At 31.3% G+C, this 14,538-nt stretch overlaps 1 protein-coding gene across 2 annotated transcripts in view; it reads left to right on the plus strand.

Annotated features, from left to right (window-relative positions):
* LOC123675744 overlaps positions 1-14,119 on the plus strand; it is a 244,034-nt gene extending 229,915 nt beyond the window's left edge. For both annotated transcript variants that reach the window (XM_045611512.1, XM_045611276.1), the window contains one exon: positions 13,793-14,119. In XM_045611512.1, coding sequence (XP_045467468.1) covers positions 13,793-13,909 — 117 coding nt within the window. In that variant the 3' untranslated portion in view covers positions 13,910-14,119. The remainder of the gene's footprint in view (positions 1-13,792) is intronic.
* The last annotated feature ends 419 nt before the right edge of the window (positions 14,120-14,538 follow it).

Here is a 14,538-nt window from a genome sequence, read left to right on the forward strand (position 1 = left end):
TATTTGAGGAATATTATAATATTATACGCTGTTATAAATGTGCAGGTTACGGTCATTTCCAGAGAGATTGTAAAAATAAAAGATATTGTTTTAAGTGTGCTGGAGATCATGATACAAAAAATTGTGATAATGATACAAAGAAATGCATAAATTGCATAAAAAAAGTTGAAAATTTTAAAGTGAACTTGAACACGGATCACACATCCTTCGATAGAAATTGTCCATGTTATATAAGAGTACAAGAGAACATGACAAGAAAAACAAATTTTGGAAAAATATAGCAACCAAAAAAATATAACATTGTGTACGTAAATGGTCAGGGTTTCCTCAACAACAAGATCAAAATCGTTGATTTGATCCAGAAATGGACGCCGGAGATAGTGTGCATAAGTGAAACTCACGTAACACCCGATGTTCAACAAGGTGAAATTGATATATCTGGCTATATTAGTGTCAACTGTACGTCAGATAATAAAAGGACAGGAGGAGTACTGATTTTTTTGAAGAGCGGTTCAGTTTTTTCAGTGAGATATAATTCCAATAAAGACTCATATTTATGGTTTATCTGTATAGAATTGAAGTTGCATCGTGAAAAAATGCTATTGACGGCTCTATATCATCCACCAGGAAGGAAGGTTCCCGAGTTTTTGGATTTTCTGGATGGATTTTTCGAAGATGTTTCCTCCTTCAAAGGAGACATAATATGCTTGGGAGATTTCAATATAGATTTAAAAAAAAATCTTTTTATTCTGAGAAATGTAAGTCAATTATTGTTCAGAATGGTCTAACACAAATTGTAGATGATTATACAAGAATAACTGAAAATAGCTCTACACTTATTGATTATGTAATAACTAATTGTAAAAATCTGGAATGTAAGGTACATTTAACGCCGAAAATCTCCGATCACTCGATTGTATCCTTAAATTTGAAGGCAGTTGATGAATATTGTTTCGAATTTAATTCAATAGTACGCTCATATAAAAATTATAGGTCTGTTGAATTTCAGGATGCATTAAGGGAGACGGTATGGGATAATTTTAGTAATGATGTTAACATTCTAGCTCACAATTTTATTGATCCTATCAAGCGAATATTTGATATCATGTGTCCAACAAAAAAAATTATTAAAAAAAACAATCATGTTGTACATTGGATGAATGATGAAATTAGACAATTAATGAAACAAAGGGATGATCAATATAAGAGGGCAGTTTGGATGGGGTCGAGTGTACAATGGGAGCTATATAAAAAATTGAGAAATAATGTGGTAAAAAAATTAAGACTAGAAGAAAAAAAATATTATCATCAAATAATTAGGGATAGTTCCAATAATGATTTATGGAAAAACTTAAAAGAATTATTCGGGAATAAACGAAAATCAAAAATTAGTAATGTTAAATTCAATAAGAAGTTGTTTTATGATGCTCATGAAATAGCTGAGAAATTCAATATTTTTTTTGTTAGGAGTATTGAAGATGTAATTGAAAATGTTACAATTAGACACGATGATGAATTTTACTTATCGAAAATAGTTGAATGTCCCAGATTTTCTAAATTTACGAAAGTAAGTATGCAACAGATTAGAAATTATGTGAGAAAGTTGAAAAATACATGTGGACCGGAAGATGGTATTACCACGGAGGTTTTCAAGGATATTTTTGATGTAATTGGTAATCGTTTATTTGACGTCGTAAATAATTCATTAGAATATGGTAGTTTCCCTGATATCTGGAAGGTTTCTGTGGTGGTACCGATTCCGAAGATAAGCGGTACGATATTATGTGAGGAATTCAGGGGCGTTCATACCGTGCCTATTTATGAAAAGGTATTGGAGATGATTGTGAGAGATCAATTGTTGAATTTTCTCAATGAAAATAAAGTACTCATTGATTGTCAATCGGGATTTCGTGCGAAACATTCTTGTGAGAGCTCAGTTTTGTATATGTGCAATGATTGGTTGAGAGAGATTGATAGAAATAGAATAATTTTAGCTGTATTCATTGATTTCAAGAGAGCCTTCGAGACAGTGGACCGTAAATTACTGTTGAAAAAGTTGGAAAGGATGGGAATTAGAGATTTAGTTCTTGATTGGTTCAAATCGTATTTGAGTAAAAGGACACAAAAAGTTAAATTTAACGGTGTAATATCTTCCGGTATTGAAAACGAATATGGTGTTCCCCAGGGAACAACTTTGGGAAATTTGTTATTTCTAATATATATAAATGACATCATAAAAAATAAGAAACATTGTAAAATATTAGCATTTGCGGATGATACCATGTTATATATTACGGGAGAGAATAGTGATCATATGGTTAATATTATGAATGAAGATCTAGAAATAATAAATGATTGGATGGGAGATAATAGACTGATAGTGAATTCAAATAAATCGCAATATATGTTTTTTGGTAGCGAAATTAGATTAAAGGAAATTAATAAAGAAAATATAAGAGTGTCAATAAACAAAAATATATTGAAAGAAGCAACATCAATTAAATACTTGGGAGTAAAAATGGATCAAAATTTGAATTTTAAATTACATGTTGAGTACATTGCGGGGAAGATGGCACAAAAAATTCAGTTCATAAATAGAATCAGTGACAAAATAGATATGAAGACTAGATCGTTGTTATTTAGGGCAATAGTTTTACCTCATTTGGACTTTTGCGCGTCATTATTTTTCAACTTGAAATCGAATAGCATAGATAAGCTGCAGAAAATATTGAATCGTGGTATGAGAATGGTCTTGAGGTGTAATAGAAGAACTCCAATTAGGTTGATGCTAGAAACGTTGAATTTGATGAATGTAAGACAAAGGATTAAATTCAGAACATTAGAAATGATATATAAGATTGAACATAAAATGCTGCCAAACTATTTATCTGAAAATATTAAGTATATATCTGAAGTGCATGAGTATAACACAAGAAATAGAAATAACTTTTATGTAGATTCTTTTCGTACCTGTTCGGCATCAGGGTCAACACTTGTAAAAGGATTAACTTTATATAATGAATTGCCAAATGAAATAAAAAATTGTGATAATTATAGGAATTTTAGAAAATTATTGATTTCTTACATTAAGGAGCATTATGATTGAATTATTGTATTTCTGTAATTTCATTGTTTGTAAATAGTATATTTTGCTAATAAAGGATATTATTATTATTATTATTATTGTCGAATTTTGAAAAGTTAAATATTGCTGCGAGTGAGTACACAGCATAGCAGCTGTTTAAAGTCCGTCCAGTGAATGAAAGATTATGCTATTTGTTCTTGGAAATGAAAAGGATAGCGATAGACTCGTATATGCATGCATCATTTTGGAGCAGATAATTATCAAAATAGATGAATAGTTATTTAATTTTTTTTTAAATCAATTAATTATATATGTGTGTATATTTTTATGTGACACTAAATGAAAAGGATAGCGATAGACTCGTGTACGCGTGCATCATTTTGGAGTAGATAATTTTTGAAATAGAGGAATAGTTATTTAATTTTTTTTTAATCAATTAATTATTTATGTGTGTATATTTTTTATGTGACACTAAAGTATCTTTACTAAAAAAGAAGGTTATAGTAATACATATATGTATAATACTAATCTTGCAAATTTCATCTTTATTATTAGACGACAAAATGAAAAACAACAATTAAAATAATACTTCTGTTTATCATAAAAAATTATAAATACAAACATTTTTTGAAATCATTCAGGTTCCGAGTCATCGGACATATAACTATCATCTCCAACTTGTGTATCTTCGTCGTCATCATCACTTTCCGTTTCAGTTCTTTCGACAATGTCTTCTATCTTCAGGGGTGTATGATCCCCGATGAATCCTACTGGTTTAAAATATTCATCTAAGAACCAACCGCAGTTCTCAGGCTGAAGTTTCACGCATATTGGATCCGTTGCATTAAGCCACATGGAATTTACCAAAATAGTTCGTGAAATTTTTTGAATTAATGATATCCAGCATGGTGGTATGGAGTTGGAGTCGAAGCCTTTTATTTTTTGTAAGAAGTGCTCGCTGTCTTCTTTGGCAGAATAATTTTTCATAAAAATGCGATATCTCATGCGAAAATAAAACAAGATTTTATTTCAAAATTTGAACGACAAAAAAAAAAAGGAAAAAAAACCGAACAAAAACAAATATGATCAAAATAGCAAATATAAACAAACAAATTTATATATTTAAATAAACGAAAAGATATAAATAGAAATAAAAACTAAAATCTTTCGGATAAAAATAACATTAAATAAAGAAATAAAAATACTACAGTTGAACATAAAAAAAATAATTGAAATATCAGTATCAATCTGCAGTCAAATCATTGTCTTTAACATCCATACATAAATTTTCACAATCCATGGAATCGAGCATATTTTTTGTAGGTTGAAAACGACAACACCTATCTCTTTAAGTCCTTCTTTAGCATGTTATAATAATGCTATATTTCATTTAGAAATCTGTTTCTATTTTTTGTTTTGATGCGGTTAATAGCCGAAAATATTCTCTTGCATTTGGCATTCGAAATCTGAAATATGCAGCCACCCAAATTTGTCGATGAAATTCCAGTTAGACATATTTTTTTCCACTTAATAGGATACCAAATGTGAGATAATGGTATATTTTCAACGGAAGTTAACACACCATCTGTTTTCAATGAGGCACCCTTCGGATATTCCATCATTCTTCGTATTTATTCTCAGCCGACAGAAGTTTTTGATTTTATTATGTTCAATAGGAACGTTCTTCTAGAAACACGTAGAACGTAGAACCTCAATGAGAATGAACAATGAATTGATTCATAGAAACAGTCTAGACATCCGAATTTCCATATTCCCAATCGTCTCGGTTATATTTTTTAAAACTACCAAAATCTACTAAAATCTACCAAAGGATTTCTTCCTACTAAAAACTACATGAAAATGCGGAAAATCTACTAAAAAAGTAGATTTCTACTAAATCTGATCACACTGTATACGAGTCTATCGCTATCCTTTTCATTTCCAAGAACAAATAGCATGCGCACTCCCTTTCTTTCACTGGACGGACTTCAAACAGCTCCTATGCTGTGTACTCACTCGCAGCAATATTTAACTTTTCAAAATTCGACAACCGGGATTCTGGACTGATTTTTCGTAGGCAACCCTATACCACCGTGTTCATAATAAAATAATCTTTAATCATATTGATTTTGATTAAATAATGAGACCGTTGCAAAATGCTAGTATAGATTGACCTGTTTATACCTGGCAACCGAGAGTTGTGACCGGAAAAAAATAGGCAACCTAACGTTTGCACATTCTATGGGCTTCATACTTTCGATTGGTATAGAATTTATCTAATAAGCAAACCGGTGCAATGTTCGAAAGAAAAATTTTTTTTAATTATTAATTAAACCTACTCTGGACTGAAATTTGTTAGGCAACTCATATGTGATATATTTATTGACATGTTAAATTAAATATAAAATACGTTTTATCAAATAAGCATCTCGGTGAAGGTCGTTCTATATCGGGATCTTAGACTATCAGCAATGGGCAAGAATAATGAGCAATCTCTCAAACAAAGTAGTTTTTTATTATAATAAAACTGTGGGCAAATCGTTCAGTCGACTAAAGGATGGCAATCCTTTGATGAGACATTCTAATTTAGTATACAAAATAGATTGTTCAGATTGTGCTGGCAGTTACATAGGCCAAACAAAACAGTATATAGGGTCGAGGTTGAAACAACATGAGAGAGATTGCAAAAATCGTAGTGAAGCAACAGCATTATCACAGCATGCAAAAATTAATGACCACTCCTTTGATTTTAATAATGTAAAAATTTTAAATAAAGAAAAGAATTGGTTTAAACGAACATTTAAAGAAATGGTTTTTATCAAGAGAATAAAAGATTCTGTGAATACACGCACCGATATTGGTATTTTGAGTTCGGTGTATTTTTACTTAATCAATAAGGTTAATGTAGATAGTTTTATTGCGCGGTAGTTCGTGTTTCGTTTTGAATCGGGTGTTTAGTATGTCTCACACATTTTAATGCAGTCTGTCTTGCATGATACTTTTGTTTATACTTATATGTCTTATTTGATGTGGTTTTTCATGCTATCCTGAGAATGCCATTTTATTGTATGGACATTTATTTGATGATTTCGATGTATTCGAATGATTTATAACCGTTATTCATAGGGTGAGATCGCTTTTTCTTGTAATCTTATTGTTTCCTTGACCGACCTGGCGTGAATTGTTTTATGTTGTTTGCTTTATATTTATATTCATTGTTATTTTGTCATCTTGTTTATATTTCATATTTATTATTGTATAGCGACGTCATTTTATGTATTTGTTATTTTTATTGCTACACCAATTGTATGATCCATGCTGTTGTTTATAAATTGGATTTTGTTTTAAGCCCGATGAAAGAGCTAAATGCTCAGAAACGTTGCCATTGAATAAATTGTATACAACTGTTCCTTGTGACTGATATTCCTCACCATCGAATTCTGGATAATATATTTTCTTCTCAGAATTCTTAAGATAAACGCCAACATTTGATAGTTTTATGTCTAGGTTACAGATCACAAGCTTTGCTGGATTCTGATCAGTTATATCTAAAGATTCATTTCTTCATTTAAAATAACTTGTTATGTCAGCTGGTTTCAAAATTTTAAATATTATTCTAAAGTGCCAATCCTAAAAAAGAATCATCTTTATAAGTTGACATTATTATCGGCCCTCATAAAAGAGCGGATAAAAAGCAGCCAAATTGAACGATAATGTGGAAACAATGCCATCAGAAGGTACTTCATCTCTTAGTTCCGACTCCACTTCTCGGGAAGATCATTTCATCAAAAGATATTTGTGTAATTTACTGAGGTTGAGAAAGGAATTATTGAATAATTGAATTATCTGAGAGAGGAAGCAGGCAAGCTTAGCTTCATGATAATTAAAAATTCCTGAAGAAAATTCCCAAAGAAAACAAAATCGCAACAAACTTTCAAAGAAGTATTGAAGATGGCGGGTGATTAAGACGTATGTGAAAGTGGCTCTGACAAAAATGTTAGAGAAATGGAAATTAAATGCTATCAATGCAGAAAAAAAGTGGTGGATTCAGTGGAATGTTACAAATGCTTTGATATTTTCCACCCGAAATGTATGGATATTTTTGCAAGTTCAAAATCTACATCTTGCAAGCACGAAGAAGGTAATATTTATAAACTCGCTAAAGAAATCAGTGAACTCAGAATTGAAAAAGACATCTTGAATATTGAGGTACTTTACCTGAAAAAACTTTTGAAGGAAGTACAAGAAAAAAACAAAATATTGATGGATAATAACTCCCTATTGAATGGAAAAATTATGACTCAAGGTGAGAATATTGATAAAAACAATGAAATTTCTATCAACGTCAACAAGATAAACAAAGATAAGAAAGTATCAAAGAATGTCAACAAAGTCAAGAAGTGAGAAATGAAGTTAGTCATAAGAAACCAACGTATGCTGAAAAGTCAAAGCCTAGATCACTTGAACTACTAACCTCTAAAAATAACTTGACAATTCAAAAGACAACAAGTATACAAACAAATGATAAGATTACAGAAGACAGGCACAACTTGAGAAGAGAATCTAATCGAATTAATGAACAAAGAGGACCTTCATCACAAGAAAACAATGAATGGAAAACAATAAGTCGTAATAAGAGCAGAACAAAAAGGAATATTATATGCACAGGTGTGAACAAAGTAACTAACTCATCTATCAAAGGTGTAATGAAAAGACGATGGATATACGTTGGCAGAATACAAGGTAAAGATATATCTGAACAAACAATCAAAGATTATCTCAGGGATAAAATTAAAAACGAAGAAATAGAAGTTAAAAAGCTTAACACACTAGGTAATAATTCTGCATTCGGTGTCGGCGTCCATACAGAGGATTTATTCAGTTCCATTTGTAACCCTGAAAACTGGCCGGAAGGAGTTATCGTAAGGGAATTTTCTTTTCGTAGTTTATTTCGAAAATCTGAAATATAAGAAGAACTTGCAATCGTCAACATTCATAGGCAACACACAAAACATCAATATAGAGAATCAAATAAAGCCGGCAAATTGCACTAAAAAATTTTGCATAATTCATCAAAATTTACGATCCATTGGTACAGCATTCAACAAATTGGAAGTTTTAATTGCTCAAGAAAATTGTGACGTGGTTGCAGTGACGGAACATTGGAGAAGTGAGGAGGAGCTTGAATATTACAAGCTCGGTGGTTTCAACCAGGTGTCGAGTTTCTGTCGTGATTCGGGGAAGCATGGAGGTACCGCCATTTATTGTCGTTTCAATGTTGAGGCAAAGGAAAGAGGTAGTTTTAAATCACTTAGTAAGGCAAACGTTTTCGAGTGTTCGGCAGTACAAATAAATTTTCATAATATTAAAATTATAATTGTCTGTATACAGGGTCTTTCACGAGGAACCTCACCCATATTTATACGGGAAACTACTGAACGTATTTTCATGAAATTCAGCACTTATAAGTATTTCACGATCCTGATGAAATCTAAAATATTTTCAAGGCATGAGCACCTCCGGTTTTTCCGGAAATGACGTCAACTTCCGTTTTTCAAATCAGAACACCATTTTTTCATTGCAGAAATAGATTCCTTAGAAAATTTCAAGTTATTTTGATGTAACATTTTTCAGTTTTGGTTGGAAAATTCTCTCTGAGCGGGAAAATTCGAAAAAAAAATCGAAAATAGAGCTCCGCTGAAACAAGAATAACTTGGAGGTTTTTCGATGGAAAATTTTCATTTTTGGGATTTTTCAAGATGTAAGATTGATGTATCCACTTTAAGAATCGAAATCGCGATTCATGATACAGGGGGTGAAAAAATCGCTTTCAAAGTTAGGGATGACAAAATCGTGAAAAATCAATTTTTTTCAGATTAGAACCCCATTTTTTTATGGCAGTTATTGAATCTACGTTAAAAAATAATGTGAGTGTATTCATCATACCCTTGCCCTAAAATGGATATTTTCTGAGTTATTCACAAAAAACTGTTTTTCGTCTTGAATTTTCAGCTATTTCTTTTCCCTTCACGCCAAAAAGATGAAATTTTCAGGAACTGTTATTTGAACCATGCTGTAGATTTTTCACCCCTTCTTGAAACCGACTTCAAGTTACTATTAGGAGAACCATGGCAAACTCTCGCAGTTATAACTAGAGAATTTCTCAAGTTTGTCATGGTTCTGTTAATGGTATCTCTCGTTGGTCTGGGTCGGTCAGGAAACCTCTCAATGAACAGTCGAATCGTTCTATCTACAACTTTATTACATTCTCCATGAAGTAGAATGAGATTTAAATAATCTTCATTGGTAAAATTAGGCATAGTGATTGATTTTATAACTTAATACGAATTATCACCAGATTAATAGTAAACACAAAATGCTACTGAATAACGAGGAATTTGGCAGATGTAATTAATGATATCTATTATTAAAAAAAAAGAATGTAAAACATGGTAAGTTTTTGCATATGGTTCATAAGGAATTATTTATTTATCACTGGAGAGAAAACCGATGGCCGATTAGTTGAAATAAAGAGGTTTCCGATACAAATTCGAATCAAAATTCGCCATCTAAATAGATCTAAATAGAAATAGATTACAGGAACAACCTGTAACTTTTTTCTCTTGCATATTAGGGTAGTGAAATCTAAAACATGGTTTAAGTAACAGTTCCTGAAAATTTCATCTTTTTGGCGTGAAGGGAAAAGAAATAGCTGAAAATTCAAGACGAAAAACATTTTTTTGTGAATAACTCAGAAAATATCCACTTTAGGGCAAAGGTGTGATTCATACACTCACATTATTTTTTAACGTAGATTCAATATCTGCCATAAAAAAATGGGGTTCTAATTTGAAAAAAATTGATTTTTCACGATTTTGTCATCCCTAACTTTGAAAGCGATTTTTTCACCCCCTGTATCATGAATCGCGATTTCGATTTTTAAAGTGGATACATCAATCTTACATCTTGAAAAATCCCAAAAATGAAAATTCTCCATCCAAAAAGCTCGAAGTTATTTTTGTTTCAGCGGAGCTCTATTTTCGATTTTTTTTTCGAATTTTCCCGCTCAGAGAGAATTTTCCAACAAAAACTGAGAAAAGTTACATCAAAATAACTTGAAATTTTCCAAGGAATCTATTTCTGCAATAAAAAAATGGTGTTCTAATTTGAAAAACGGAAGTTGACGTCATTTCCGGAAAAACCGGAGGTGCTCATGCCTTGAAAATATTTTAGATTTCATCAGCATCGTGAAATACTTATAAGTGCTGAATTTCATGAAAATACGTTCAGTAGTTTCCCGTATAAATATGGGTGAGGTTCCTCGTGAAAGACCCTGTATATAGGCCAAATTCTCCACCTCATGGGAACATAGATATTTTTTTTGAAAAATTAACTTACATACTGGAACAAAGTTTACTTGAATCAATGAAAGTTATTATTGTAGGTGATTTCAATATAAATCTTTTGGATAATAACAAGTTTGCACGTGAATTCAGACTTCTTCTAGCTTCTTTCAATACAAAGATAACAATCAATGAACCGACACGATCTGCTTCTATGACTTGTCTTGATAATATTTTAACTAATATTATTGGTACATCTGAAGTTCTTGAAGCTCACATATCTGATCATTCGGCCACAGAATTCAAATTTAACATCACAGTGAATGAAAAAAATTATACTGAGACAATTTTAACTAGGCATATTAATGATAGATCTATGAGTAATTTTCTATCTGATTTACAAGATATTGTCTGGGATGAGCTATATTCGATGGAATCAGAGCAGATCAATCAGAAATGGGAATTTTTTTTCACTGTTTATAAAAATAGCTTCGAATATAATTTCGCCCAACACAAGATTAAAGTTAATAAACAAAAAAAAATACTATAGAAATGACTAAGGAGGTTAAATATTTGAAAGATTTATTGGATAAACTTTTCATTCTTCATAAGTTCAGGCCAGAACTCAAGATGCAATATAGTATTATCAAAAAACGATATGACACTGAGCTATCATTAATGAAAAAAAAGTTCTATTGTGATTTCATAAAAAATTCTAAGAATAAATCTAAATCAGTATGGGACGTTGTTAACACAATTACTAATAACAAAAAAAAAATACTTGATGCGAAGAATATGATAATGAATCCTGGTGAGTTAGTTGGAAACTTCAATAATTATTTCACTGATATTGCTCCAAATATCTGTAAAACTCTTCCAGAGCTGGGAGATTACTCTATACCAAAATTTTCATTCCCAAACTCAATATATATGTTTGATGTTGATGAAGCTGAACTGGTAGTTGGAGTCAACTCGTTAAAGAATATTAATGCGAGAGGCTATGATGATATTTCCCTTAGTGTAATAAAAAAATCCTTACCTAGAATAGCCCCACACATCTGTCATATAATGAATGCTTTTAAAGATGGTATTTTTCCTGATTCTCTCAAGATAGCAGTAATATCACCCCTGTATAAGAGCGGCGATTATGATAGTTTAGAAAATTACAGACCAATCAGTTCTTTGTCGTCTTTTTCGAAAATTTTTGAGAAAATTCTTTCAAATCGATTGTTGAATTTTTTCAGAAAGTTCAAGATTCTGAATGATTGTCAACATGGTTTCATCAGGAACAAGGGTACTGAAACAGCTCTATATGATCTGACAAGAGCAATAATCTGGTCTTTGGAGTCAGGGGAGGTGCCGATGGGTCTATTTCTCGATCTATCTAAAGCCTTTGACTGTGTAGATCACACCACTTTGCTAGGTAAAATGGAACAATGCGGTATAAGGAATAATCAACTTGAACTGATAAGGAGTTATCTGAGTGGTAGGAGGCAGAAAACAGCTTTGAATATTGATGACACTACATATGTATCTGGTGAGAGACAGTTGCTGATGGGGGTGCCTCAGGGCAGTATTCTTGGACCCCTTTTGTTCGTTGTTTACATAAATGATTTCGCTGGATTATTTGATTTTACACGAACTCATCTCGTTATGTATGCGGATGATACAAATATTTTGATAAAGAATACCAATATACCTTTGTCAATCGAATCAACCAAAGAGATTCTGAATTGTATGAGTCAATGGTTTGTACACAATAAACTAGCATTGAACGTCAAGAAGACCGAATGCATCATGTTTTCTCCTAGATCTCGGGATTTCAGCACACAAGCCTTATATTATAATGATGTTGAAGTAAAATTTAGCAGTTGTAGCAAATTCTTGGGTGTATTGTTGGATGCACAGCTTAAATGGGAGGAACACACAGAATATGTCCTGAAGAGACTGCTCGGTAGATTACAGTTTAAAAGTTGTAAAAAAACAAGTAGGTGAAAATATCCTCAAAATTATATATTATGCAAATGCACAATCAATAATGTCGTACGGTATTATTTGCTGGGGAAGCAGTAACCTGAGATCAATCTTTGTTGTGCAAAAAAGAATATTGAGGAATATATATATTCAACTATGTAGTGGCAAAGAGGACACAAATACCAGTGATGAATGATAACATTGAGGAATATATTTGGATTAGCATATAGGGAATCTTGTAGAGGCATATTCAAGAAAAATAATATACTGACTATTTATGGTCTGTATATATTTAGATTACTTTAATTTTTTCATAAAAACCAACATCTTTATAGTTCCTACAAGAATACAAATAACTCTAGACGACTAGAACCATATTTTTACCCTGAACATTCACTATCACTAACTGAAAAACATCCAGAGTATGCTGCATTGAAGTTGTTCAATGCTTTACCTAGAGCTTTGCACCTAATAAGTGTACATAAAGAATTTAAAAAACTAGTATATAAGTTAATATCACTTGATTGTGAGCCTTACAATATGGAAGAATATTTTGATTTTTGTAATAGGTAAACTTTGTTATTCGTTGCATTTTTTATGAATTTATTTTTAAGTTTTTGAAATTTGTTGATATTTAGTTATGCCTCTTGTATTAGTTTATTTGATTTTTCAATATGCCTATATAAAGAGGTTATTTTTGTAATTTGACCATTTTCGTAATTTTGTCATTTTGATGTGATAATTTGGGAAATAAAGTAGTTATTATTATGATATTATTATTATTCATGGATTTTAGTTGGGCAATGCTGGTCCATTATCTGAGATAATTTGATTATTTTCCTCTCAATTATCCATCAAACCGAATCAAATCTTATAGGTCTAAAACAGATTTTTGTTGAATTTGTAAAGTGGAAAACCGACGAAGTTTTCAATAACAAAAACCAACAAAAAAATGAAAAGATCTAAAATTTGGATTTCTCAGGTTCCAACTCCTAGTATTAGGCTCCTTCCAATTTTTATAGAGCTAAATTAAATAAATGGAAATTATTTGTGTTCATTGACTCGGTTTGCAAAAAGTGATGCCTATGGATCTCTACTCGAATTAGGAATTAAGTGATCCAAGAGGCAGGCCATCTCCTTTGATTCAACCTCATATTCAATTCTTTTATAATTGTTATTTTATTTTGAATATCAAATTTCCCAAGAGAATCATGTATATGTTTTTATGCTCGTGGGATTAAGTTGAATCGCTTTTCTAGACTTCACCCTCGAGTAGAAATAGTTAGACATCTTTCTTATGAAGATGTTTATTATTAGGGTAGCGGTATTATCATTATTATAATTATATGTATATCTCATTTTCCTATTGAAGACATGGCTATTTTTTCAGAATCAAAGTGGCATCTACTACGACGTCGATTATGATCAGAACGATGTTTACAAACATGGTGGAGGAATTCCAATGAATACATACAGCATGAGACGTCCACCTTTTTTCCGAAGCTGAAATATATTATCCTTCATCAGTCTTCGTGGTCCATGAGAAAAGAAGACGAAAAGTTGGTCTGAATCAAACTTCACTCAAAGAAACTTGTAGTATGTAGCGATGTACGATTTCTTACAACTGATATTACAACTGATTCGAGCGGAATATATAATTCATTTTGAATATAGTGCTAGACTGCTGTTGAAAATATAATATATTTCTATGGATTCATTTGAAGTTTTTATTCCTTGATTATTTGCTCTGCTCAAATATTTTTTTTTTTTTTTTCGGTCGACGTATCGACTACCACGGTCATTAGCCTAAAATATCTTATAATTAAACATTAAACATTGAAAAAAAAAGCATAGGTTATTCTTATTATATATATATATATATATATATATATATATATATATATATATATATATATATATATATATATATATATTTATCCAACAGACGTATTCAGTCCCGTTATACTTGGCAGGCTACCTCAGACCCATGTGATCCTAGTGTTTTCTTGGAGTGTATATGTGAAAAATCAGCTGTTTGAAAATATAACTCCTTAGGCATCCATAGAGGGGAAAATTTTTTTCTCATTCAAGAAAATTATATATTCTGTTCTCTTTTTGAGACCCGTCACGTTCCGC

The sequence above is a fragment of the Harmonia axyridis genome, chromosome 1 (genome assembly GCF_914767665.1).
Source record: "Harmonia axyridis chromosome 1, icHarAxyr1.1, whole genome shotgun sequence".
NCBI classification, from domain to species: domain Eukaryota; kingdom Metazoa; phylum Arthropoda; class Insecta; order Coleoptera; family Coccinellidae; genus Harmonia; species Harmonia axyridis.